Genomic DNA, 23,578 nt, shown 5'->3' with positions numbered 1-23,578 from the left:
AAGGAAGGCACTGAAGGGAGATATTTTCATCAGTAATGCACGGATAAGTGACATTGAAATAGATATTGTACCTTCAGTGATATTTCATATTTGACTAGGAAAGTAAGATTAAAAAAATTACTGAACTTAGGTCAATGTGATTGAAGGCTGCTGTGAAGTTTAAAAAAAAAGGCATATTGGAAGCATAGCTAGAGTAATACAAAGGTCATTATTAAAAATCCAATAGTCACCACACTGTACCACTGGAGAATTCATTTATTTAGCTCAAGAACAGGAAATCACTGTCACAACTCATTTACCACTGGTAAAAGCTAACATTTTACGTGCCTATCTTAATAGCAGAAGAGAAAGAATACCTGAAAACAGCATCAAAAACTTTCAGAAGTAACCAGGAATTATCAAACATAAGACAAAGCCTCATTTTAGAAAGGGAGGGGCACTCCACCTTCTAAGAATCCAGCCCTTTCTTAGAGCCTAACTTCATAGCACAAAAAATGAAGCATCCCGAATCACTGGTCACTTTAACAACTATTTGCTATGTTGTGTAACTTCATTTTAATTGGGTAACCCATAGGTGGAAGAAATAAAAAAGATGAAAATTGGTGACCCACTTGATAGATCTACAGATCATGGTCCACAAAATCACAAGGCACATTTGGAAAAGCTGCTGCGATATTGTGAAACTGGAGTAAAAGAAGGAGCCACTCTAGTGTATGGAGGAAGACAAGTACGTAGACCAGGTAAAATATCGTTCAGAGGTGTTTGGAACTTTTACACTTTAAACAAAAGCCATCATGATCGTCTCTGCTGCATTACGTGAAGTAGCAATATCATGGGAACAGTACTAGGTAAGCCCAAGATACCACTTGGGCTTTCAAGTCTCATATTAAGAGAAGCTGTGCAACTGAAGCGTAACATATGAAACTGAATCAGAATCTAGTCTGTATGGGAATCTTTTGCTCATTTATTCCTGTTGTTTGTGAGGCACTGAGACTTTTTTTGCAACACCCTTGAACTGTCAAGAGCCATAAGAATAATTATATCCTTTTAGATCACACTAACACTAAGGCTGACTGAGGAAACCACTAGCAGAGTTTGCATAAGGTATTATTATCAAAAGTCTTTTTTGCTATATAGACACTATGTGTGCTAAGTTTAGTGCACAGGCATGAAAGCAACATTTTCTCATGGACATCTGTCCCTTATCAATAATGAAGGAGAAACATTTGCATCAGAGTTTCAACATATGATGATTGCATCCCTAAATAAAATGAAAGTGGAGATTCATAACTGTATGAAATCAGTGTAATGAAACTAAATGGAAATCTTATGGAAGGGAGCGGCATTTATATAAAATCTCTGAAGTTGATTTTACCCACGCAAACTGGAGTACACTCACTCACCAAGATGGGGGTGACCGGGATCGCTTGTGTATAACACCAGGACAGTTCTTGATTGGCAATGATGAGCTAGCTTTTGGACAGGTCTTTACAGCCTTCAGAAATGAACAGTCATTATGAGGCGGTCCTTTGCCTCAGGATTTTCTTTACTTCAGCATCCATAAATCTTAGGCAAAGTTGCTGCCTATGGCATGTTTTTCCTTGTTTGGAATATACAGATCTTTATGGCTACAGTCTATCTTCTTGTTGAGCAACAAGAAAAAAAGTGTCCTCTGCAACATGCTGTAACCTTGTCTTCCTGCTGTCAGAGTGCAGGGTCTTCCCCTGAGGAGTCACCTGGGCTGTGGCATGCAGACCTCCTGGCCTGGCAGGGAACAGCACGTGTTGTTGCTCTGATCAATACAGGCCATTCTTTTAACCTTTTTTCTGCTGTTTCTCTGGTGCTTACACACATGCATCTCCATTCATACTTCGTTCATATCAATCTTGGTATTTTCTGTTTCAAGTCTCAACGTATCTGTGACCTCAAAGTATGGAAAAGAGATGGCCTGGACAATACAAACCATGAAGCATTTTCGCCATGCTCAAATGATGCTCTATCCTCTGTTTAGGTTTCTTCATGGAACCCACTGTATTCACAGATGTTGAAGACCATATGTATATTGCCCAGGAAGAGTCCTTTGGTCCTGTGATGGTGATTTCTAAATTTAAAAATGGGTATGTTTTCCTCTGGTTACTGTTAGAAACTTCCTCATTTTCACCCTAAGTGTAGAAATGATAGCATACGTAGTATGATTTTGTTAAATCTTGTAAGACCAGTCTGAATCCCTAGATCCTCTTACACCTAAATTCTGAGAAAATACCCTTTTTAGTAGGGGGTATCCTGCTCCATGTCGATATACAACAAATGCTATTAGCAGTGTGTGACAGGATAGAATGCCAGTTCTTAAATGAGACTTAGTATTCAGTGAAACGTTTTTACTGAAGTTGACGTGGTAATTGCAACAGCTTGATCAAATTACAAAATGTGTATTTTTTCCAGTGGAATTGCTTATTTTTCTCTGTCATAAAAGACTGCATAGCATTGTTGTGCATCGTGTAACATTGGCACATTACTATTGCAAATGAAAATTGCTCTGTATATTTTGTAGACTGCCAGTTTTAATAACTTTGATTTCAAATCGTAATTATTTTACACACAGATGGGATTAAAACCCTATGTAGAAACTTCATATAAGTATTTCCACCAGGTTTCATTTTCTGCAGTTCAATAATGCGGTTAAGAACCAGACACATAGATAACCCTTCATATCTATAAATTATGTATGGTGATAAGGGACTGTACTGAGTTTTTTAAAGTTTTAAATTATTATGGATTTTTGAAGCTATATGGAGATGAGATGCAAATAGAAAACAGCACTCTGGACATGGCCTGAAACATTGTGTCTCAATAGAATTCTGAGTTTCAGCACTTACTCTCCATTAACTTGTAAAGCAGGGCCAAAATTTTAGCAAACTGATTCATAATCTGCTGTCAAGCTCTGCTTTGCAAGTATTTTTGTATTGCTCTAATCCCCAAGTTGTGCTGTAGCTGAGCAGAGTTGGTATGCATAGTGCAGCTTTTCCTTTGACATTTCTCAGTGTAGATCTTAACCATTGAAATGTAAGGTTACAAGCTTCACAAGTTTGAAGCAAGGGTATGAATTTCCATAGATCTGTCAGATTGACACACAGATTAGTCCTTAATAAGTTGTCTTTTAAAAAGCTAACTGGAGAATAAAGAGCATGGGAAAAGGTGCTTCAAATGACATTGAAGGTGGAAGGTTGCTAACACTTGTTTATTCTACCTAGTTGCAACTAAATCATTTCTTTGCCCCGTAGGGATGTCGATGGAGTGCTGCGACGGGCAAATACCACAGAATATGGCTTAGCTTCAGGAGTTTTCACAAAAGACATAAGCAAAGCTCTCTACATCAGTGAAAAGCTAGAAGCTGGAACAGTTTTTATTAACACATATAACAAAACTGATGTGGCAGCACCATTTGGTGGATTTAAGCAGTCTGGCTTTGGGAAAGATTTAGGTAAGTTGTTCTCTCCCTCCCTCATTTCTCATCTGACAGTCCAAATCAATGAAAAACCCACCTTACGTGTGTACAGTGCATCTAGTAAAACATGAGCTATGGATGCATTTCCTGCATCTCCTACATTCCTCCAATTACAGTAATCTAGTTCCTCTCCCATCCCTACAATATTCCCACCTCAATACCTCCCATTCAGCCCTTCCGATATGTTTGCTAAATAATGCTACGGCACACAGAATATTCCTCTCCAACTCTTCTCAGAGCAGTCAAATTACAGCTTGTCCAGAGCTGTGTACAGGCTACAAAATGCTGTCAAGCAGCAAAGGTATTGGCCAAAGTCTTCTTTCCTTTCCCTCAGAAAGAACGCTAATTTAGGTTTCTCCTCTAAACTTGTAAGAGCACGGGAATCTTTTTTGCCTTAAAATGTCATCAAAATTTGCCGACAGCCCCAGAGAAAGATCCATTAAAAAAATCTTTTATTTTCAAAACCAGTTTTAAAAAAAGTGAAGTCCAGTCTGTCAAAGAAACTTTACAAGTCTGGACAACTCAAGCCTTGTGGCAAAGGAAAATGAAAGAAAAAAAATTTTCAGTGACACAACAGATTTTTGCCTTTGGAATCTCTAGCAAGTATCAGACATTTCTGGAAACCAAAAGAAGTAATAGTATCAGGAAAAAAAGATTACCAATTTTTACACAGCTTCTTTACCTAGAAACTTTAACATAGGCAAACCAAAGTTCGTAAATTCAACTATGAGCCCCCAGTGGCCATCCAGAGACTGCCACTGCTTCAGTCCCATCCGGGGTGGCTGCTTGTTAAATTCCAGCTCCTTTTTCCTTCCACATCTGTTGGGTTTGGCCTCTTCTTGTCAAACCAGTTCTGTAAATCTCAGTGGGAAGGTAAGTTAGTTTCCATTGTTCCTTAAGGACTCAAATATTGGCTAAAGCATTTTAAATTTTTTCTTAATAATACAGTTACAGTCTCTGACAACATTCTCTCATTTATCTGCTATTCTAACTGGTGAATGTTGTGCTTGTACAGGTGAAGAAGCTCTTCATGAATATCTCAGAACCAAGGCTATCACTGTGGAATACTGAAGTAACAGCCTCACTTGGAAAGTAAACTTCGGTGGAGTTTGAATCTTAATGACTCCATGAAGCACTTAATACCATGCCCAGGATATGCTGTCTGCAGTGTTACAACTGGAAAAAAAACCAAACCCAAAACAAAACACCCATTCCATGGATAAATTTCTATAAACCAGGTCCAAATTTTAGTCTCACTGACAGATAAAAGCATTTGGAAATTAACCTGAAGTTATTTAAATTATGCAGCAGCAGTTGTTAGCACAATCTTCCCAAAAAAACCAAGAACATGGTTGGTTTATTTTTTTTAAATACAATTGAAGAATGAGTTCTCACATGCCTACTTCTTATTTGTGTGAACCCAGTATTTACATGATCATTATAAATCCTTAGTCATTAGGCTTCTCTTAAAGTTGAACTAAAATATACTGATTATGCTATTTTTGCTATAAACCAGTTCAAGTTTTACAGTAGCAATTAAACGTTCTGCTCTGGTGATTCTTCAGCAGTACAGAAAACCTTTGTGCCATAAGAAGTAAATCAATGCAAGAAAGTGCACTTACTATGATCTTTGTATAGTACATACAGAGTTCAACATTGGTGTTAAACTATGCATATCAAGCTAAAGTTACTGAAAATATTTTTTATCTTTTTGTTGATATGGAATGTGTGATCTGCCTGCAATTTGAAAGGTGGTTACATTACCAGATTAAAATCACTTTTTGTGTCTGTGCGCATGGACTGTTATCACCGTTTTATACAGCATGATTAAAAAAAAAGTATGAAATACAAAGTAATAATCTATGGGAAAATTCCTTGTAAAATGACTGAATTAAGATGTTGGCTTTCAAACTTTCTTTGGTTTGAAGAGAAGTTTTCCATAGATTGAGAACTTATCTAACAAACTAAGCCGACTTCAGACCACTTCTTCTTCTTAGAGTGCAACTCCACCCAAAGCTTAATCTGATCTGTGGGCTGCCATTAAAAATAGCAGTCCCATTCTTTGATTCCCATCCTTTCCACACCCTAAAATATTTTGTGGTTTAATCAGTTAATCCCAGTAAATCATGCCCCCTTCTATTTTTAAGAAGCTGTATTGTTATTTCTTATCACAAATATTATGGAAACTGATATTAAAACTATAGCTTTAAGTATGGGATTCAAAATAAATTCTGTAAATAACTGCAGGTTTCAAGTCATGGCATTAAGTTTAATATTTGAGCAAATACAATATAGAAAATTTTACTTTAATGGTGTAGAAAATACAAAGTTCCTTTAAGAAACAAACGGTGACATCCAGGAGCATGACAGATACTTCTGAAATGCAAACCAATCTATGAAGTAAATACAACAGCCCAAATCATTGTATTTGATCAATCTGAGGTAAGTATGAATGAGACATACTTTCACTGATTTTGGTTTCACAATTGTTTCAAGCTAACCTAAGTACAGGCCAGCTGAAAATTCACCTTTTTATTCTTCTGGCAGTGACAGTTGTCAACAAAATGGAGAGGGCAGAAACGTGGCAGGGAAAGCGGGAGATGAAAAGTGTAGCTTAAAGCAATTGTAACACCACAGAGGCAGACTTGACCATTTAAGTGCTGAGGGTATCTGCACTACAGCCACAAATGTTCCAGAGATGAGCTAGTAACCTACCTGTAATGATACGGAGCTCAGTACAGGCATAGAGGGTAAGTAATCCTTTGCTGAACTCTCTCTTGAGTCATGGCTGTCCTTACCCACGCTAGCTCATCTTGAAATGACCTCAGCCACTGCTTTCGTGTTCAACAGTTATTGTCATGAATGCAATGTAGACATACTTCTAATGTACTTTAAGATATAATGTTTAATATTGAAGACATTGTACATAACACTTCACAGGACATGGAATATAAAAAACGAAGCTTTTTTTCCTAGTTAACTCTTTCCTGCCCTTGAAGCAAAAACTTCTAGCACACTACAAAAATCTTTCTTCAACAAAGCAACAGAACAAGAATTTTAACTTAACTAGTTCAAGTGCCCCAAATTCTAGCTGCTTTCTTAGTCTAACCTTCTATGAAGTTCATTTCCATGTTGTTCGATGAATAAAACCATACATAATTCTTCAGAAATCCGGCCTGCCTCAGTCATGACTGGATCCTGAATTCTCCACCATGTAAACTATAGCATTTCACATGATCCTGAGGGATGCTACATTGGGAAACAAGGTAGTTTTAAGGGCCGAGTCTTCAAAGTAAGAAAACATGATTTGGGGTTTTTGTTGTTGGTTTGTTGTCTTGTTTTGTTTTTTTTAAGTACAATAAAATGGATTTACTCATTCACTTTGCTGTCCAAAATTTCTATTTTGCCCTTTTCTCCCTTTTGTTTAGGAAACTTAATGTTGTCTATTGTCACTTCATCAGTTGTACAGTCATCTTCAGATTCCGAGTCATCTTCTGAAGTTAGTATCTCTTCATCTGTATCAGAATCACTCAATTCAACTACAGCAACATTCTGGAAAAAAGACCTTAGTTAATACATTATATATTTCTATACCACTTCTATCATTTGAGTAAAACATAAAGCAAACACATGAAACAGCCTACTACCATAAGAAAACCACAACCACAAAAAAAAAAAAAAAAAACCACCAAAAACTTTTCGGTTCCCCTAGGATTATGACAAATATCATGAACAGATTCCTAAATATTTAAATTGTAATTTATATTGCCCTCTAGCAAATATAAGGCCATTTTTATATCATTATCAAAGACAGAAATGAGTCAATAGCTGAACTCAGATAGTCTAAATCAGATATTTAAACTGACGAGCAAGAGGCATCAAAACTAATTTTCAGTAAAGAATTCAAATGAAACCATTTAGTGTATAAGGGGTCATGACATATATACAAACCTGTGTGTATATATATTAATATAGTTAATATCTTATAACCTTCTAGTGTTCATGGCACTACAACTACTGCAAAATAGCGAGTAGTTTAAACCACCAGGATATTTTCTGAAGTAAAAGTGATCATATATTTCCATATGCAGAGCCATGATTTTTGAGGTCTGTTTTTCCTCTCTGAAAATATCTGTCTTAAACTGATAATCCTCATCTCAAAATCTTCCTGTACGCAGCAAAGCAAAATACAGGAATTTGAGATGCAAATAAATTTCTTCAGTGATTTGCAAATAGCATTAAGCTATTAATCACTAGGTCTCCTGGCTTGTTTATTATAAAGCCAAGACACTTGTCAGACACTGTCACATGAAAAATCTTTTAAAAATCCTGTCCAAGTTACCCGTTCCACTTCAGCATATTGAAACAAACAATTTTCACGATCCAATTTGTTTTCTCACTATTTATTTGGAATTCTTCAGCATATACCAGCACTGGACAACATACTGCACGTAAACTGGATACAATCGAGAAGAACTCTGAATCCAACCAGTGGCCAATAAATTGTTCTGACAGCTCACACACCAAACCCCAGGCTGCCTTATTTCTGCCTTTTATCTTGTGGGTCTGCAGGCCATAAGGCACTTGTCTGGGACATGCACGTATCACATCACCTTCATATTAAAGTTTTCTTACATGAGCGTGTGGCTGCAGCACTTCAGTTAAAAACAGAAAGAAAATATTGAAGTGAATTTAAATAAATAGACAAATACCAGCCATAAAGGAAGACAATAACACTAACAACTTTTCTAAACCCAAGACCTATAGCCAGTCCTAAAAATACCTGCAAAGCACATCTGAAAGCCATTTATTAGCTCTTATACTAAAGCCTTCTGTTATGCCTTACTACGCCTTACATTGTCTGGTTTCTAAACCAAATTACCCATGAGACATTTAAAATACAATTTGTGACTTACTTTTGATTCAGAGTTGCTGATTCAAAAGTATGTCTTATTCTGGCCTTAAACTACTTCATCCCCAGTCGTTAAAGTCTGCAAGTATGAAAACCAAGTAGTAAATTTTAGCCAAATAAGCATTTTTATTACATCTATGCTTTGAATTTGCAGATCGCGGACTAAAATGGCAAAGACTTAGCCTTATCTATCAAATTAGCTCATTCTAAGATCAGAGAATTATTTTATTCACATCTAAATTTACTTTATAAAATAAAAAAATATAGTAAGTATTTACCATTTCTATAACTTTTTCTGTTGCACTGTCTAGATTTTCAATATCAAACTGATGAGCTGGTGCTGTTACCATTTTTCTTCTTAGCTCATCATTTGCATGGGCCATCTGTGGTAAAAAGCTCTGTACTCGGTCCAAAACTGAAAAAGAAGTAATTATCCCATGTATATATACAAACAGATGCACATTAGTTTACACATTTATACCTCAGAGCATTTAAACAGATTCCATTTCAACTATAATTTCCAGCTGTCTACCACATTTAAAATGTTTTAATAAGAGGATTTATTATGGTATCCAATTTACCAAGACATAAACAGCAAAAAGATACTGAATCTATTGGTCAGCATATGGTGCAGGAAGAAATCACTTCAACAATTCCATTTGGATTCTTAAAACAAAATGTGACTACTTTACAGGAAACTTACTTGTAAAGTCCATGGTTTTAAATACCTATTGAGTGCCATCTTGAGAAACTTCCACATCAGTATTACCTCCAATGGAAATATAATTATGTCCTCCTTTCTTCCCTATTAAAGTATAGACTAAAGGTCTCAAAGAAGATGGAAAAATCAGCTATAGCACAGATGCCACAGATGTCGTGCTACGCTAAAGAAAGTTCAACATAAGTATCAAAAGGGGCTCCGAATTGAAGTATAAAGCACTTATCCTCTACAGAAATACCCCTCTAAGCTCAGTGGGACTTCCCAACAATTTTAAGATAATCAGTGTCATCAGGAGAATCACTCCCATTTCCCTTCCACAGCGGAAGGGAGTATCTTCACCTGCCTCCAGAGTTTCCTCAAATAATCTTTGCTCCACACATGCAGATGAGCCAATCATCATTTTCATTCTCCGTGAAGTAAGAGGTACTATTCTGAGCGAGCTCCACAGAAGCCTAACAGCTATAATCTACCTTTGAAACACTGTCATCTTTGTACAGACTTTTATCCAAGGAAGAACTCGACATAACAAATTGGTTTTTCTATTCCTTTTTAAATCTCAGCTCACAAAATAAAAATACAATAATTTGATAGGAGTCCATTTTAAATTAAATGCTTTTATACACCAAATATTTTACACTGAGAAATTACTTCTGAAAAGAGAGGAGAAGCCCAGATCAGCAAACAAGCAACAACTCTATCCTGGAAAAGAACAATCTGAGACGAAAGAACTCTGGTATATTTTCATGAAGAGAAAAACTCCTGAAGATACACTACTTTCAAAGAATAACAATTTTTAGACTATATCCTCTTATGCACGGAGTTACACTGAAGAGAATGTTAGCAATCTATATGTAGCTTTGACTAAGAAAGAAGGAACATAGCTCGATTAAAGAAAAAAGGTTTTCTTAATGCATTCAAATTAATTTGTTACGAATGAATGGTTATATGATCTGGCTTAATAATTTTGCCAGCACATTCATTAAAAATAAAGTTCTGAAAGTGATCTATGCAACTTGCATCAATCTGAAAGTAGCTGACTAAATGAAGACCAAAGGTACAACCTGGTGAATTCACTACATGCAGACAGCACGAGTATTTCTGCAAGGAGAACTAAGCCCCTAAAAGTTACAGCTGTAACGCCTAGCATCGCAAAATCTAGCTTTGCAGAAGCAGCAGTTACATGACTAACCTGTGGGACATGCAACTGCAACGGAGGACCTAGCACCAGTAGAAACAGAACACAAGAGTTTCTCCCTTTACTAATGCAAGGAAAGCACTGAAGCAAAGGTTATGTCAAAGATGTTACCTACTACTTGACACTGTTCCAATAACAAAGTCCTACTTACCGTTACTCCTTGGCATCCTAACTGTCTGTAAAGTTGTGGCCTTCTTGCTGCTGCATTTTGAACTAATCAACAAAGTTTCTTCCAGTCCTGGAAACAAACAAATGTTTGAATGTTTACCTGCATCAACCGCAAATGTCACATTTGCACTGTGACGCTCTCTTCTTGCTGCTACTTTTCCACCTTTCTACAAGATTAAACGTGAGGATTCAACTGCCTCTGCCTCCAGGAATTCCACTCCGCTCTCCTGCAAATACTGTTTCTTGATGTCTGTTTGAGGTGGTCATCTCAGTATTTCTGTACGTAGCAGGTGGCGAATGTCTAGAACTTGCTACCACAAGAGGCTGTGCAAGCAGACGGATCAGCAGGTTCAACACGGAATTCGGCACATTCAGGGCAGCAGAGTCATAATCCGACGCTAAAAGGACGCAGCAGGAACGTACCCCCTAGCATCCCCACCCCTACAACTGCAGATACTGGGCAATCACAAGAATGGGGAGCACACAGTGCCTAAACGAACTAGTTCTCTGTAATTATCATCCGCTATTGCAGTTCTTGGAAGAAAGAATAGTGTGCTATATGGACCACTGGTCTGACCCCGCAGGTCACTTCTTACAGGCTCCCTCTGTTTTCAAAGTCTTTTGTCAAAGATTTATTTAGCAACAGACATCAACGCACAGAGAAACTACCTGCAATAACCCACACCAAAACATAGTGAGGTAACAGCTGACGCCTGCTAGTTACACCAATTTAAATCCCTTCCCTCGCGTGCGTGACTGTGTGGTGGCGATCAACGAAAGCAGGCCACACACGGTGGTGCTAATGACCTAAATAAGTATTTTCAAGAGTAGCACCGTAAAATCCAAATGACGTAGGGAAACTGCATTAATTAGACAAGCTAGTTCTTATGACCGCCAACACAGCCATCAGCCCTTTACCATTAACTAAAATGAAGATATATTTCTTTTCAACATTTTTTTTATCCTCACAGAAATGTTGTCACGACTACCGATACTAATTTAACGTTTGGTTTGGGTTCCCCCCCCGCCCCCGTATTTACTTCGCACGACACTAGCTGTGCCCGGCAAAACGGCAGCTCTTCAAAACAGGCGAGATGGACTAACAAGTGGAGGACTAGCAGCCAGGTGGCCTGAAAAGCCCCCGCGGGCGGGCGAGGCCAGGGACTCACCACTAGCCGAGCCGACCCCCCGCTCGCTCCTCCCCACCCTCCCGGCCCGGGGGGCGGCCGTGCTGAGCCCCGCAGCGCCGGTCCCGGCGCCCGGCCGAAAGGCGGGGGAGAGGCCCAGCTCAGCTTGAAGAGCCGCGCTGCACCTCTCGGCCCCGAGGCTCCCGCCGCCCACGACCGGCCCCGCTCCCCCCGCGGGGGCCGCTCACCTCCTCGGCGCCCTACAGCCAGCAGCTCCCGAGAGGCGGCCGGGCCCGCCGCTCCGCCGTCCCCCGCCATGCGCTGACCGAACCGGAAGCGGCGCCGGGCCGGGCGCTCGCCCCGCCGTAGCCGCCGCGGCGCGGCGCAGCGCCCCCTGGAGGGCGGGAGGGGCAGAGCCGCCCCGAGGCCGCGGCGGGGGCGAGGGGCTCCTCTGCGGCTCCGCGGCGTTACCGCCGCTCCTTACGTCAGGTAGCCGGCACAAACACCTAAACCCATGTAAATCTGAGGTTAATAATGCAGAAAGGAAAATAATTCACGTTGCAAAGAAAAAAAAACAATTATTTTTAAATCTTTATGAAATTATTTGGCATGAAAAGTCCATCCCGTCACTTGGAGGAGAAATGAGAGTATGAGACTCAGCTGCAAGCTTAGTCATTCATTAAGCTTAAGTCATTCATTACTTGAATGCCTGCCAGCAGCTGCTCTTCTTTGAAAACGTTCCCATTTTCATTGTCAGAACTTGACAAATGCACCTGAAATTAAATTGCAGACCCTGAGGGAATTTTAGTTGTCTTTTGGAAAAGAAACTTACAGAACCGTCAAGTTCAGTGGACAGTGGCCAACCTGTTATTCAAGATTGGTTCTGCAGTTTCTGTCCCTATTTGTTTATAATCTAGACAATGTGAAAACTGTAAAAAGAGAACTGAATGGTTCATAAGAGACGAGACGGGAAGTCCAAGCCAAAAATGAGAAAAAGTAGTAATCAGGTAAGTGGTGTTTATATGCCCTCACTGCAAAGAACGCAAGAAAAAAAAAAAAACCCAACCCAGATCTCAGTACCTTAGACTTAATAAATACAAAGGAGTAAGAAGCAAACCTTCTGCAAGGCCTCAAGCAAGAGACCGCACTGCTGTCTTCCTGAGAGAGACCGGCCCCCGCAAGCGTCCTCTGCCACTTTCCCAGGCCACCTGCAGCGCCAGGTGCATCCCACTGAATTTCCTACCTGGTTTGCTCCTTTCCACTCAGCTGTGCTCCAGAATTTCGGTTTCCCAGAAAAATCCTATTCCTAGCTTTGATGACTGAAAAATCTCGAGGACTGAGGTTTTTGCCTTGGGCCACAAAAGTGAGTCTGAATGTGCATGCAGCCCAAAATAACAGTGTGTGAACCTCAAACAACATATTTCATCCACGGGTATTACGTGATTTCAGTGGAGGGAGGGGCATAATACTGTCAAGGAACCGGTGAAAGGGAGCGATGAAATGATTGCCCAAGATCACCAGACAAGCAATTAGAAAAACCAGAAATAGCACCCTCAGGTGCTATTCCCAAACCTCAGGCTGACAGTCTAACCTGTTGGCAACAGAGGCAGAGGCAATCTTTATCTGATTTGCAAGGTGGCCCAACTACGTATCCGCACTGCGTAACACGTGAGCACATACGAGGCATGGATATATATACGTTTGCTACTGGGGTAGGGGGACAACAGCATCCGTAGCTCAAATTCCCAATAAATTCAGGCTTGAGACAGCATTCACCACTGAATTAATAGCTCTGAGGCTTGGGCTGCTTCATTCATTTAATGAAGTATCGACTCAGAGTTCAAGACGATGCTGTATATTTCACTATCGTAGCGCAGACCATTTTGGCCCCAGTCCTGCAAATACACTCTCCTGTGCTTAAGCTTCTGCTTTTCCACACATACCCACGGCAGCTAGCTCCAGTTTATGGCAGACACTTGGTGACTTGCCCATGCTGTCTTTTGTTCTGTCTACAGAAAGGAAAAGAGATGCTGTAGACTTGGCTGCCGTCACCATCATTAAATCCCGGTTCTCTTTTCTTCCTCTTTCTTCCCTTTCACCTTCCTCAGTACTTTGAAGTATTGAGCAACAATCGAGGAATACTACTAGCAATGATAATAAATGCACAAATTTAGCTGGCTTGACTACTTTAATGTATTCCTATAAAGTGTGTCTCAAAATAAGACTTTTGAGGATTGATTAAAAGGGCCCAGCAAAGCCTTGACTCCGATTTAGTTTAACACAGGCAGCTGATGTCAAGGGAGTTACTCACAGACTTACATTTAAGCACTTGGTGTTCCGTGCAGGGTATACATACTAGCTGGGCAAGGACAAGAATATTCCAACTAACCCAAATACTTTAAAAAAATTGGATTCCTGAGGAAGCTATTTTTAGCCAAGTGGCAGGAACGAACGAAAATGTTCTAGTCGCTGCATTCTGGAGTCGGTACAAAACGGCGACTCTTGTGCTACGTCGCCGAGAAAGCTTCTGCGAGTGGAAGCAACGGCACCGGCACCGGCACCGGCACCGCCTGCCAGGGGAGCGCCTTTGAGGCTTGCCCGGCTCCCCAGCCTTTTGTTTTCCCCAGGCTGCGGAGCATCAGCCGGGCCCTTGTGGAGGCAGCGCGGCGGGGGGCCCAGCTTCGCCCCGTACCGCCACCGAGCACAGGGCTGCCCGAGGGGGCCGAGAAGGCGCAGCGGGAAGGGGAAGCCCGCGGGTCCCCTCAGCGCAGGCGGCCGGAGCTCGCCCGGGGGTCTCTGGCCGGGCTGTGAGGGATCGCGGGCGCGGGCCCAGCCCCTCCCGCCGCGCACCTCCGCGCCCCGGACCGTCCTCTCCCCTCAGCGGCGCGGGGCAACGGTTGGCGGCGGCTCGCGCCCCTGGCGCGCTCGGCCCCTCCCCCGCCCGCCGCCGGATCAGAGCGGCCGGTGGCGGCGGCGGCGGCTGCTGCTGCTGCTGCTGCTGCTGCGCATCACGGGCCACATCATCGCGGGGGCTGCCCGCCCTCCAGCCGCTTCCGCGCCTGCTCAGTGCCGGCGGCGCTCACCTAGCTCCGGAGCTGTCACCGCCGCTCGGCTGGTCCCTCCCCGCCCGCCGCAGCGATGGAGCGGGACCCCGGGCCGCTACCGGCATCGGCCTCGCCCAGGTGAGGGGAAGGCGCGGCCCGAGGGGGCGGCGGGGGCGGAGGGGGGCGGGGGGCGCCAGCGACGGGGAGAGGGGGCCGGGGCGGGCCGGCGACCTGCCGCCCCGGGGCGAGGGTAGGCGGCGGGCGGCGGGCGGGAAAGTTTCCTCACGCGTGGCGGAGCTGCCAGGCGCCGCCCTGCAGGCGCTGCGCCCCACCGGAGCGATGCGCCTGCCCCACCCCAAATGCCGGGGGGTGCGCAAGGGCTGTGGGGCACGCGGGACCTCCCGTCCTCCTCCCACGCGCGCTGCCGGCCCCGGCCGGCGTCCCCCGTGTGCGGTGAGGCTCGCCCCCTCCCGTCCCCCGGACTCCGGGCCCTGAGACAGACGGCCGCCCGCCCTCGCAGCCTCCCTCTGCGCCCTCCTTTCACCCTCATCCCGCCCTGCAGCCGCCCCCCGGCGCCAGGGCAGGCTCCGCTTGTCGCCGGCCTGCCCGGGTGTCCTGCGCCTGGCCCACGGATGCCAAAGGGCGGAAGGCCGCCCGCGCCCCGGTACCCTGCGCTCCTCAAACCCCCGCAGCTCTTTTCATCATGTGCGCATAATTATGTACTGCTCCAGGTACCCTGCACAATGACCCTTTTCTTTGGTTTCTCTGTGCGTGCACAAGATCTGCCCAGCATTTCCAGTGGCCCTTATTCCCTGGCGCTCTGTACATCCGTATGTGCTTGCATTTCTGTTCCCACCTTTGCACCTATAAAAATATGCCAGAATCTGCCACCGCAGATGCAGTTGCTAGACGAGTATGGAACCTGTACCCGAACAGCACACATACAGACTTCAACAATCACCTTTTTTTGTTTACAAGCGTTGTAATTAACATGTGATGGTACATTTATGCTCTTTCCGTACTTTTCTGCCAAAACATAGGCCAAAAATTTTTGTGATTTACTCTACTTTCTACTTTGTCAATTCTCAATTAAGTTCAAGTTGTAGCTGTGTCTTTTTCTTTAATTTCAGTGAATATTATAATTTCCTCTCCACCCCCCCACCCCCCCGCTGTCCAGGATGCAGTTTTATGTCTTCTTCACTCACATTTGATCCTAGATTATAGACCACACTACATTAGCCAGGCTCTGATAAATGGAACATATAAAATTAAATAATTGTTTAGTCTTAGTGTCAGGAACAGAACATAAATACCTGAAAAAAGTCTGCTCATATATCTTTTCTAGGTAAAGTCCTAGCAGGTTTTAGCAGGCATCCTAAGTTATCCTCACTTTACCAGTTCAGTAATGCTGGTAAAAAGATGAGAGCAGGTGGGAAGACCTGTTTTGGCAGCATTCCCTACATATACTGTGTTAAAGAGATTGTGAAACTGGAACCATAAATCCTACAGCATGACTGGTAGACACTTCAGAAGGAAAAAATAACAGTGTATCATTTTCTTTTCAAATACCTTAGGATATTATCCACAAAAAACAATGTGAAGTCTGTATCCTAGTGCCCGAGTTAATAAGCAATTCACCCCTCCTTGGTGATGACAGTAGAAACCTGTAATCAGGATCCCAAATAGTACAGTTAGGACTCATCGTGGTAAGTATCTATTGGTTACTTAATCTAGAGGACTGCATTAGCTCTTATATTTCAAACTTTCCCACCTGCTTTTAATGGGCTGGATGTGATTTGCCTGGTATTTTTCATGTTGGTATTCCGTTTGGGTGATTTTACAACCTGACCACATTTCATGGCCTTGCTACCTCATTTCTGGCTCTGTTTTGGTCTCTTCTAATTGAGTTGCTTTAAAAGTGCAGAGGCAAACCAAATCTTTTTCCCACAGCTGCTTTTCTCTTCCTTGGGGCCAAAATCGAAAGCTGCCATGTTCAGGAAGTGGAATGCAGCAGTCTCAAACTTGTCTGAAAACTGAGCCTGAGGCTGGCAGCTCTTTCAGTGTCTTATATTCAAGAAGGCATCTGGAGGTTCTTTAATCTGTTTTTTCCCCTCATTATTTTTTCTTTTGTTTCTTTTGTTATTGATTTAACCTACAACCGCCATACAATAAACACCACGTTAACCAGTTTACTGCATAATGTTTAAGAAATGGTATGTAATGCCTGTATGTCTGCCTTGCATGCAACATTTGTTAATTTTCAGCGTGTTTTCCAGTCTTTAATACTCAACATTAAGTATCTGGTATAAATAATCTTAGCCCAGCATACCACCTTGGGTTCCGGATTCTATAAAATGGTTAATGATAATACAGTCTATTTGTTTACTCTCTATAATGCTGAGGTGATATGATGTAGCCTTCACTTTCTACTGATACGTCCACTACAGCAATGTAAATGATTAGCCACAGCTGTGATAAGGGTGTCAGTGTGATACTGGGAACTTGTATGTATACAGGACACAATAGTGGAGAAGAGGCCGTGCAGATCCCTGTATCACCTGTGTAAATCTTATTCTGAACTTAAAGAAGGCCCCCAAAACCTCACATTTCAAACTTTACAGAATCTCAGAATTGTTGAGGTCAGAAGGGGTCTCAGGAAATTTTCTATTCAGCCACCTCTGCTCAGTGTAGGGTCAAGTAGAGCAGGTTGCTTAGGGCCATGTCCGGTTGGGTTTCAAATATTGCCAAGGATGGTGTCTCCATAACCTGTTTGGACCAGTGTTCAACCACCCTCATGGTAAAGAAAAAGTTTTTTCTTATGTTTAAATGGAATTTCCTGTGTTTCAGTTTGTGCCCACTACCTCTCATCCTTTCATTGAAAAGAGTCTTTGAAGCCAGAAAAGAATCCAGCTTCATCTTTGCTTATTATGGCAAAATATTAAAGCTCAGTATTTCATTAATGTATCATATTACTTTCCTGAATCCCTTTCCAAGGCTTGTTCTTGTACTGAGAGGTATTTCTCAGACAGACATGTTTAAGCTATTGTATTTTATTGTGGACTACCTAGAAGCGCAACGTAGAGATTATTATTGCCTTAAAAGATTACCTGTAAAAAAATGTTTGCAGCTTTTAGGAAAAACGTTTTTTGACTGTGGTGTGATTGGCTTTGGATCCTGTGAAAGCCCTCAGTATTATTTAGATAGGTGTTATCTTTTGGCGTTGTTAGCCAAACTCTTAAAGAAATCAGAAAATTAATTTTCCTAGACCTAGACTTTGATAAATATTTGTTTTAGCCTGTCATAATGTTGACTCTACAAAAGTTTCATACTCAATGATTCACCATTCTTCCCCATTCCCCTTTTTTTAAGATTCTTAAAAAAGCATGGTGATTTAATTACTGGTTGTTTTCATGCTTTAAATAAATTATCAGCAGTCTCATCACTATAAGATCAAATCTAGCTGTAGAATCCGGTCCCTTAATCCTGCTAGTGGTAGATGTTCTTTAAACTCTGGGGAAGTGTAGAAGAAGCATCTCTTTCCCATGCTCCTGAGAACTGAATCGTGGGTGTATCTGAAGCAATGTTGGCAATTTGTTTGGATAATAATGAAGAGCGTTCTTGCTGCCTGTTCCTGAACATTTACATTTTCTTTTTCATCTTCATCTTTCTCAGATGAATCAAGACCAATCAAGCCAATCAAAGGTGAAGGATGGAAAAATGTGATAATTATCAAGTGTTCAGTGTCATAGCTGAAGTATCTGAGATTTTTCTAAAGCAGCTATCCATTTCCAAAGGTCAGCATCTCTTCCAGCTCATGGTCCTTTCCACAGCATCCACTTCTGCTTGTCCATTTTCCACATCATATACACTGTCTCTGTGTGTATTTTTTAAATTGCTGTATGCATCAATTATATTAATTCTTAGGGCTAAAATTGGTTTGTTATCTGTTGGATTGCGAAGTGTCTCGCTTTTCAGGAACACATCTTCAGCAAACAGCAGGGTATGGCTGTATTTCCTATTTGTTTGTGTTTGCAGGACTATTTGTGTTTGTGTATGTTTGCAGGACAGAGAGAGGTGAATAATACACAGTAATTGTTACGTGGTATAAAATGTATGAAGGAAAAGAAGGAACTATTAAAAATAGGTACTTAGGAAACAATAAAGAAGTGGAAATTATTATATTCATAGTCTGCGCATAGCTCATTATTTTGCTTGTAGGGACAAAGACAAGGTGTCCTTTCATTTCATACATAGCATGCCAGATATGATAAATTTGAGGCTGCTTCCTGGCTTCTCAAAGGATCTTTGTCTCTCTCTTTTCCTTTTTTTTAGTACTTCACCTTTCTCTGTAACCTCCTGATTATATGGCAAGAAACCAGATTCACTTATCTCCTCTTGCTACAGAAACTAGGCATGGGATTTTGGAGATTTTTACCTCCTTTTCTTCATGAGTTACTCGAGTAGAGCTTGCTTCTTTAGCTGGCCATATCTTTTCTAGACAACACAATAAAATTGGCATTTTTCTTGTCAATGATAAAGCTTCTTAGGAAGTTCTTGTCCCTGAGATTATACTGTTCCTTAGATGGTTTGCTGCATTTTGTAGGTACAACCCCCCCCCCCCAAAGTACGGCAATATTAGCATCCTGTAACTCAGGATAAAATTATTGCATCAGATAACATTTGGAAAATTATCTTTGTTGGAACAGGTTTTTAGAAATGAGTAGTTACATTCAGAAGGCTTCATAGTTATCTCCTCTCTGTATGCTCTGAGGAAGTAATTACTCTTCACTGTATAGTATATTTTTTAGTTTGTCTTCCTAAATTCTTATTTTTCAGCATTTATCATTAGCTCACTTTTTGTCATTCCAAGTCTTTTTGTTAGGAAAAACATAAATAACTGTCATCCAAACTGCTTTGTACTATTTCAACTGTTAGCCGTCCGTGCCAGCCTCTTCCTCCCTGTCGTGGTTTAACCCCAGCCAGCAGCCAAGCACCACGCAGCTGCTCCCTCACTCCCCCCCTGCTCCCAGTAGGATGGGGAGGAGAATCGGGAAAAAAGGTAAAACTCGTGGGATGAGGTAAGAATGGTTTAATAACTAAAGTAAAATATAATACTAACAATAATAATAATGAAATATAATAGTAATGAAAAGAAATACAAAAAAAAAAAAAAAAAGAGGGGAAAAAAAAGAAAAAGAAAACCAGTGATGCACAATGCAGTTGCTCACCACCCGCTGACCGATGCCCGAGTCATGATAGGGGAGAGAATCAGAAGAGTAAAAGTGAGGAAACTCGTGGGTTGAGATAAAGACGGCTTAATAGGTAAAGCAAAAGCCGTGCATGCAAGCAAAGCAAAACAAGGAGTTCATTCACTGCTTCCCATCAGCAGGCAGGTGTTCAGCCATGTTCAGGAAAGCAGGGTTCCATCACGCGTAACGGTTACTCGGGAAGACAAACGCCATCACTCTGAACGTCCCCCCCTTCCTTCTTCTTTCCCCAGCTTTATGTGCTAAGCATGATGTCATATGGTCTGGAATATCCCTTTGGTCAGTTGGGGTCAGCTGTCCCGGCTGTGTCCCCTCCCAACTTCTTGTGCACCCCCAGCCTCCTTGCTGGTGGGGTGGGGCGAGAAGCAGAAAAGGCCTTGACTCTGTGTCAGCACTGCTCAGCAATAAGGAAAACATCCCTGTGTTATCAACACTGTTTCCAGCACAAATCCAAAACATAGCCCCATACCAGCTACTGTGAAGAAAATTAACTCTGTCCCAGCCAAAACCAACACATTCCCTTTGTAACTTGCTAGTTGACTGAATCATTTTTCTGTTCCTCTTTTTTTTTTCTTTTAAGTGCCATTTCTGTTTGTCAACACTTTCTAATATTAAATGAAACCACAATCTTCCCAAAAGATGTGTTTCTTAGTAAAAACTTAAAAGGAGAAAAATCCATATGTTAGAAAGATACGGATAATTAACCCAAATATTTTTGGCCAGAGTTCCAGAGCAATGAATAATTTCTGTGAGTCACTGGTCTAGCACTCCGGTGATGTGACTGGAGGACATATTGGAGAAACCACAATGAGAGCCAGACTCTGCCTTGTTAAAGCTATTGGGAAATATTCTCAATGTATTTCCCCGTGAGTGAAATAAAATCCTTCATTTGTTACTCCTCCTCTCTCCTCAAAAAAATACCACCACCCCCCAAAAAAGCAATGAGGTTGCTGTGGGTCTCAGTACGCGTCTTTCATCATGGACACTTTTACATCTTAATTCTGCATCCCATTCTTGAAGTCTATCATAAAGTTTCTCTAATCTAGATGTTTCTTGTGACCAACTGAAACTCAGCTGGCTAAAGTGATCCAGAGCTTTTCCCTCTGCAAGCTTCCTAAGTAGTGTGCCACTTCCCATTGTCATAAATCAGTTGGCAACCTTCAGCACCCTAGGCTATACCCTTCCTGAAATCTTAATTTTCCTCAACTTCCATGAACTTCCCTTCTCTTGTGTTCCTCTTAATCCTTCTATAAAGCTCTTTGCTGTTGTCATAGAAGTTGATAATAATAAGGTGATAGTTTAATGATACATCTGCTTCTCATTGTCTTTTTTTATGCACCGTTTCTTTTCTTTTACATAGATAATGCCACCTTTGGGCCAGGAAGAAATAAAATTGCCTCTTCTTGTTCTGTCTTTCTGTAGCACTTAACAGAGCACCATTTTAGCCTGTGGTTAGAGCTCCTCTGGGATAGCAGCAAAAGTTGTTTTGTTATTCCTAATTAAAGTGTGTGGAAACCGTAATTGAGGCCTAGGAGTTTTTGTGCACTTATGCTAAAAGGTTCAATGTAGCACAATCTGCTACAGAGCGGCAAAAGACATTGTAGGAATCTTGGTTACTTAAATTCCTCTGTTGGTCTCATGGAAAAAAGATTGCTTTTTCTTGCAAAACTTTACTTCTTTTTAAATCAAGTAATAAACTACATTGTCATTTTTAAAATATTCGTTTCTTGGTCAGAGCTCCCTTGAATAAAGCAATCGGTAGAGGGAAATTCTTCATGTTGTGTCTCAGTCATCTCTTCACTTGAAAAAACCAAAACAAGTAATTCTGTGAGCAGCAGGACTTTTGAAGTTGACTTGCTGTGGCCGTGTATGAGTGAATTATCGTGACTAATGTTTGAAGATGCCTTACAGCAAAGGCACAAATCTGGATCTCCTATAAGGCTGTTAGTTACTAAAAGCTTTGACATCTCTACTCTCTGTCAAATCTATCTGCAATTGCTCCAGAAATATTGGGTGACTTAAAAACATTGAAACGGAGGGAGGGAAAGTATAGGGATCATAACATAAACAATATGATCTTAGGAGCCCAGTTGTCTTAGGAAACAGATTAAAAATCATCCAACTCTAAACTATTTTTGTTTCTGACAGTCTGTAAAAATATGTTTTCACAGCTTTGCATAGATAGTGTCTTGAGCTTGTGGAATTGTGTTATGCCACATCATGCTGGTGTAGTCTGCCTGACCTTTGTTTCTTTGTTTATGCCAATCGTTTACTTGTATTCATGGAGTCTAGTAATAAATACCAAAGTCAACAAAGCTTCAAGTCAAATTACGACTGTTCTTCTAGTAAATTACCATAACTATTATCACAACATGAAAATTGAAGAAGAGGAAGGTAAAGTGGCTTCTGATGGAGGAAATGTCAAATGAATTGAGACTGCCAATATATCATTGTTTAATTTTCTACCATGACGGAAATTTCAAAGTACAAACAAACACACATTAAATCACATTAAACATAGAAGATAAAAGATTGTATTTGCATGATTTGCAGAAAGCAAAACAAACTGACCACATCTAGTGTTAATATTGATCAAATAATTATATTTTAGTGGCTACTGGACATTAGAATAAGCTATCTTTCAAGAAATATCTGCAGCCTACACTTCATGCAAAATTAGATTAAAATAAGATTTTTAATACCTTTATTTTAATTATCCTAGCTCCTAACCTTTTTTCTAGTTTTAATTAAATTTTAATATGCCAGATTTATGAATACAGTACTGTAGGTTTATTTTTATACTGGACTAATTTAAACTATTTTAGACTAATTGGTCTGAATTTCATTGCTGTCTTCTTTCCTTGATATTGTAGTATTTTATGAAAAAAAGTCCAGTTTTATTATGTACATAGTAGCTCTTTATATTTAACATAATTTGTATGTTTGCTTCAGAGAAAAATCAGTTATGATTTTAAATTAGCATGCTTTTGAACTGTACATATCAGTATTGGTTTGTCATCTTTTTATGGAGATGGAGGGCAGGGACTGTAAACACATAAGGCCTTTGCCACCCAGAATATTGCTTTGGGCTTACCACCTCTGATAGCATTTTGAAAGTTGGGGAGGGAGGTTTCCTTATTTTTTTCTGGGCTCCTTGCCATTAGCATAGAGTGGGAGGAACAACAGTGGCCCCACGGTGCATCGTGTGGGTTCCATTTGTCCATACCCTTGCACCTTGCAGAAATACTTTTCTCTGGGGACCTACTGCCTTCAAGGCCACTGCAAGTGTAGGGCTACACACAGTATCGCCTGAAGACTTTGACTTCCTGGGCTTCAAGAAGGCAAAAGCTAGGGCCCTCACCAATTCACTTACGGTCCATATCGCTGTCTCTTTCTTTCACTGGAAAATACACCGGTTTGTGAAACTTCCTCACCCACCAACTTTTACCTTTTTACCTTTTACCTTACCTTTACCTTAACCACAGTTAAATGTTGGAGGAGATTGGCATTTCTACAAATACTAGCTTTGGAAAGATACTGGGTGATCTGAAAATTTACACCAGTATCTTGTGTCTTCTGTAGAGTTAAAATATTTTAAAGCTTGAATATATACTTTTTACTTTTTTGCAGATCCGGTCT

At 41.1% G+C, this 23,578-nt stretch overlaps 2 protein-coding genes across 2 annotated transcripts in view; one reads left to right on the top strand and one right to left on the bottom strand.

Moving 5' to 3' along the window:
• Positions 1-6,346, top strand: part of ALDH1L2 (aldehyde dehydrogenase 1 family member L2) — a 35,827-nt gene extending 29,481 nt beyond the window's left edge. Inside the window, exons 20-23 of the mRNA XM_050915098.1 lie at positions 575-740; positions 2,012-2,117; positions 3,282-3,481; positions 4,521-6,346. Of these exons, the coding sequence (XP_050771055.1) occupies positions 575-740; positions 2,012-2,117; positions 3,282-3,481; positions 4,521-4,576 (528 nt within the window). The 3' untranslated portion in view covers positions 4,577-6,346. The remainder of the gene's footprint in view (positions 1-574; positions 741-2,011; positions 2,118-3,281; positions 3,482-4,520) is intronic.
• A 46-nt stretch (positions 6,347-6,392) lies between these two features.
• On the bottom strand, positions 6,393-11,946 carry NOPCHAP1 (NOP protein chaperone 1). Its single transcript, XM_050915103.1, has 4 exons — positions 11,877-11,946; positions 10,485-10,571; positions 8,696-8,832; positions 6,393-7,057 (listed from the first exon to the last, which is right to left on the bottom strand). The coding sequence occupies exons 1-4, from the start codon at positions 11,944-11,946 to the stop codon at positions 6,875-6,877; spliced, it is 477 nt and encodes a 158-aa protein (XP_050771060.1). The 3' UTR covers positions 6,393-6,874.
• Positions 11,947-23,578: the final 11,632 nt, after the last annotated feature.

This window comes from Gymnogyps californianus, chromosome 1 (genome assembly GCF_018139145.2).
Source record: "Gymnogyps californianus isolate 813 chromosome 1, ASM1813914v2, whole genome shotgun sequence".
Classification (NCBI taxonomy): Eukaryota; Metazoa; Chordata; class Aves; order Accipitriformes; family Cathartidae; genus Gymnogyps; species Gymnogyps californianus.
The sequence above is the reverse complement of the archived record's forward strand: the minus strand, read 5'-3'. Positions and strand labels throughout refer to the sequence as shown.

What these genes read in the sequence shown, in the direction of transcription:
- NOPCHAP1 (XM_050915103.1), bottom strand. Translation starts at nt 11,946, where the DNA reads ATGGCGGGGGACGGCGGAGCGGCGGGCCCGGCCGCCTCTCGGGAGCTG. An exon ending in GGCTGTAGGGCGCCGAGGAG is followed by an intron (nt 10,572 to 11,876) that starts GTGAGCGGCCCC and finishes GTTTGTTTCCAG; the next exon opens with GACTGGAAGAAACTTTGTTG. An exon ending in TAGGATGCCAAGGAGTAACG is followed by an intron (nt 8,833 to 10,484) that starts GTAAGTAGGACT and finishes CTTCTTTTTCAG; the next exon opens with TTTTGGACCGAGTACAGAGC.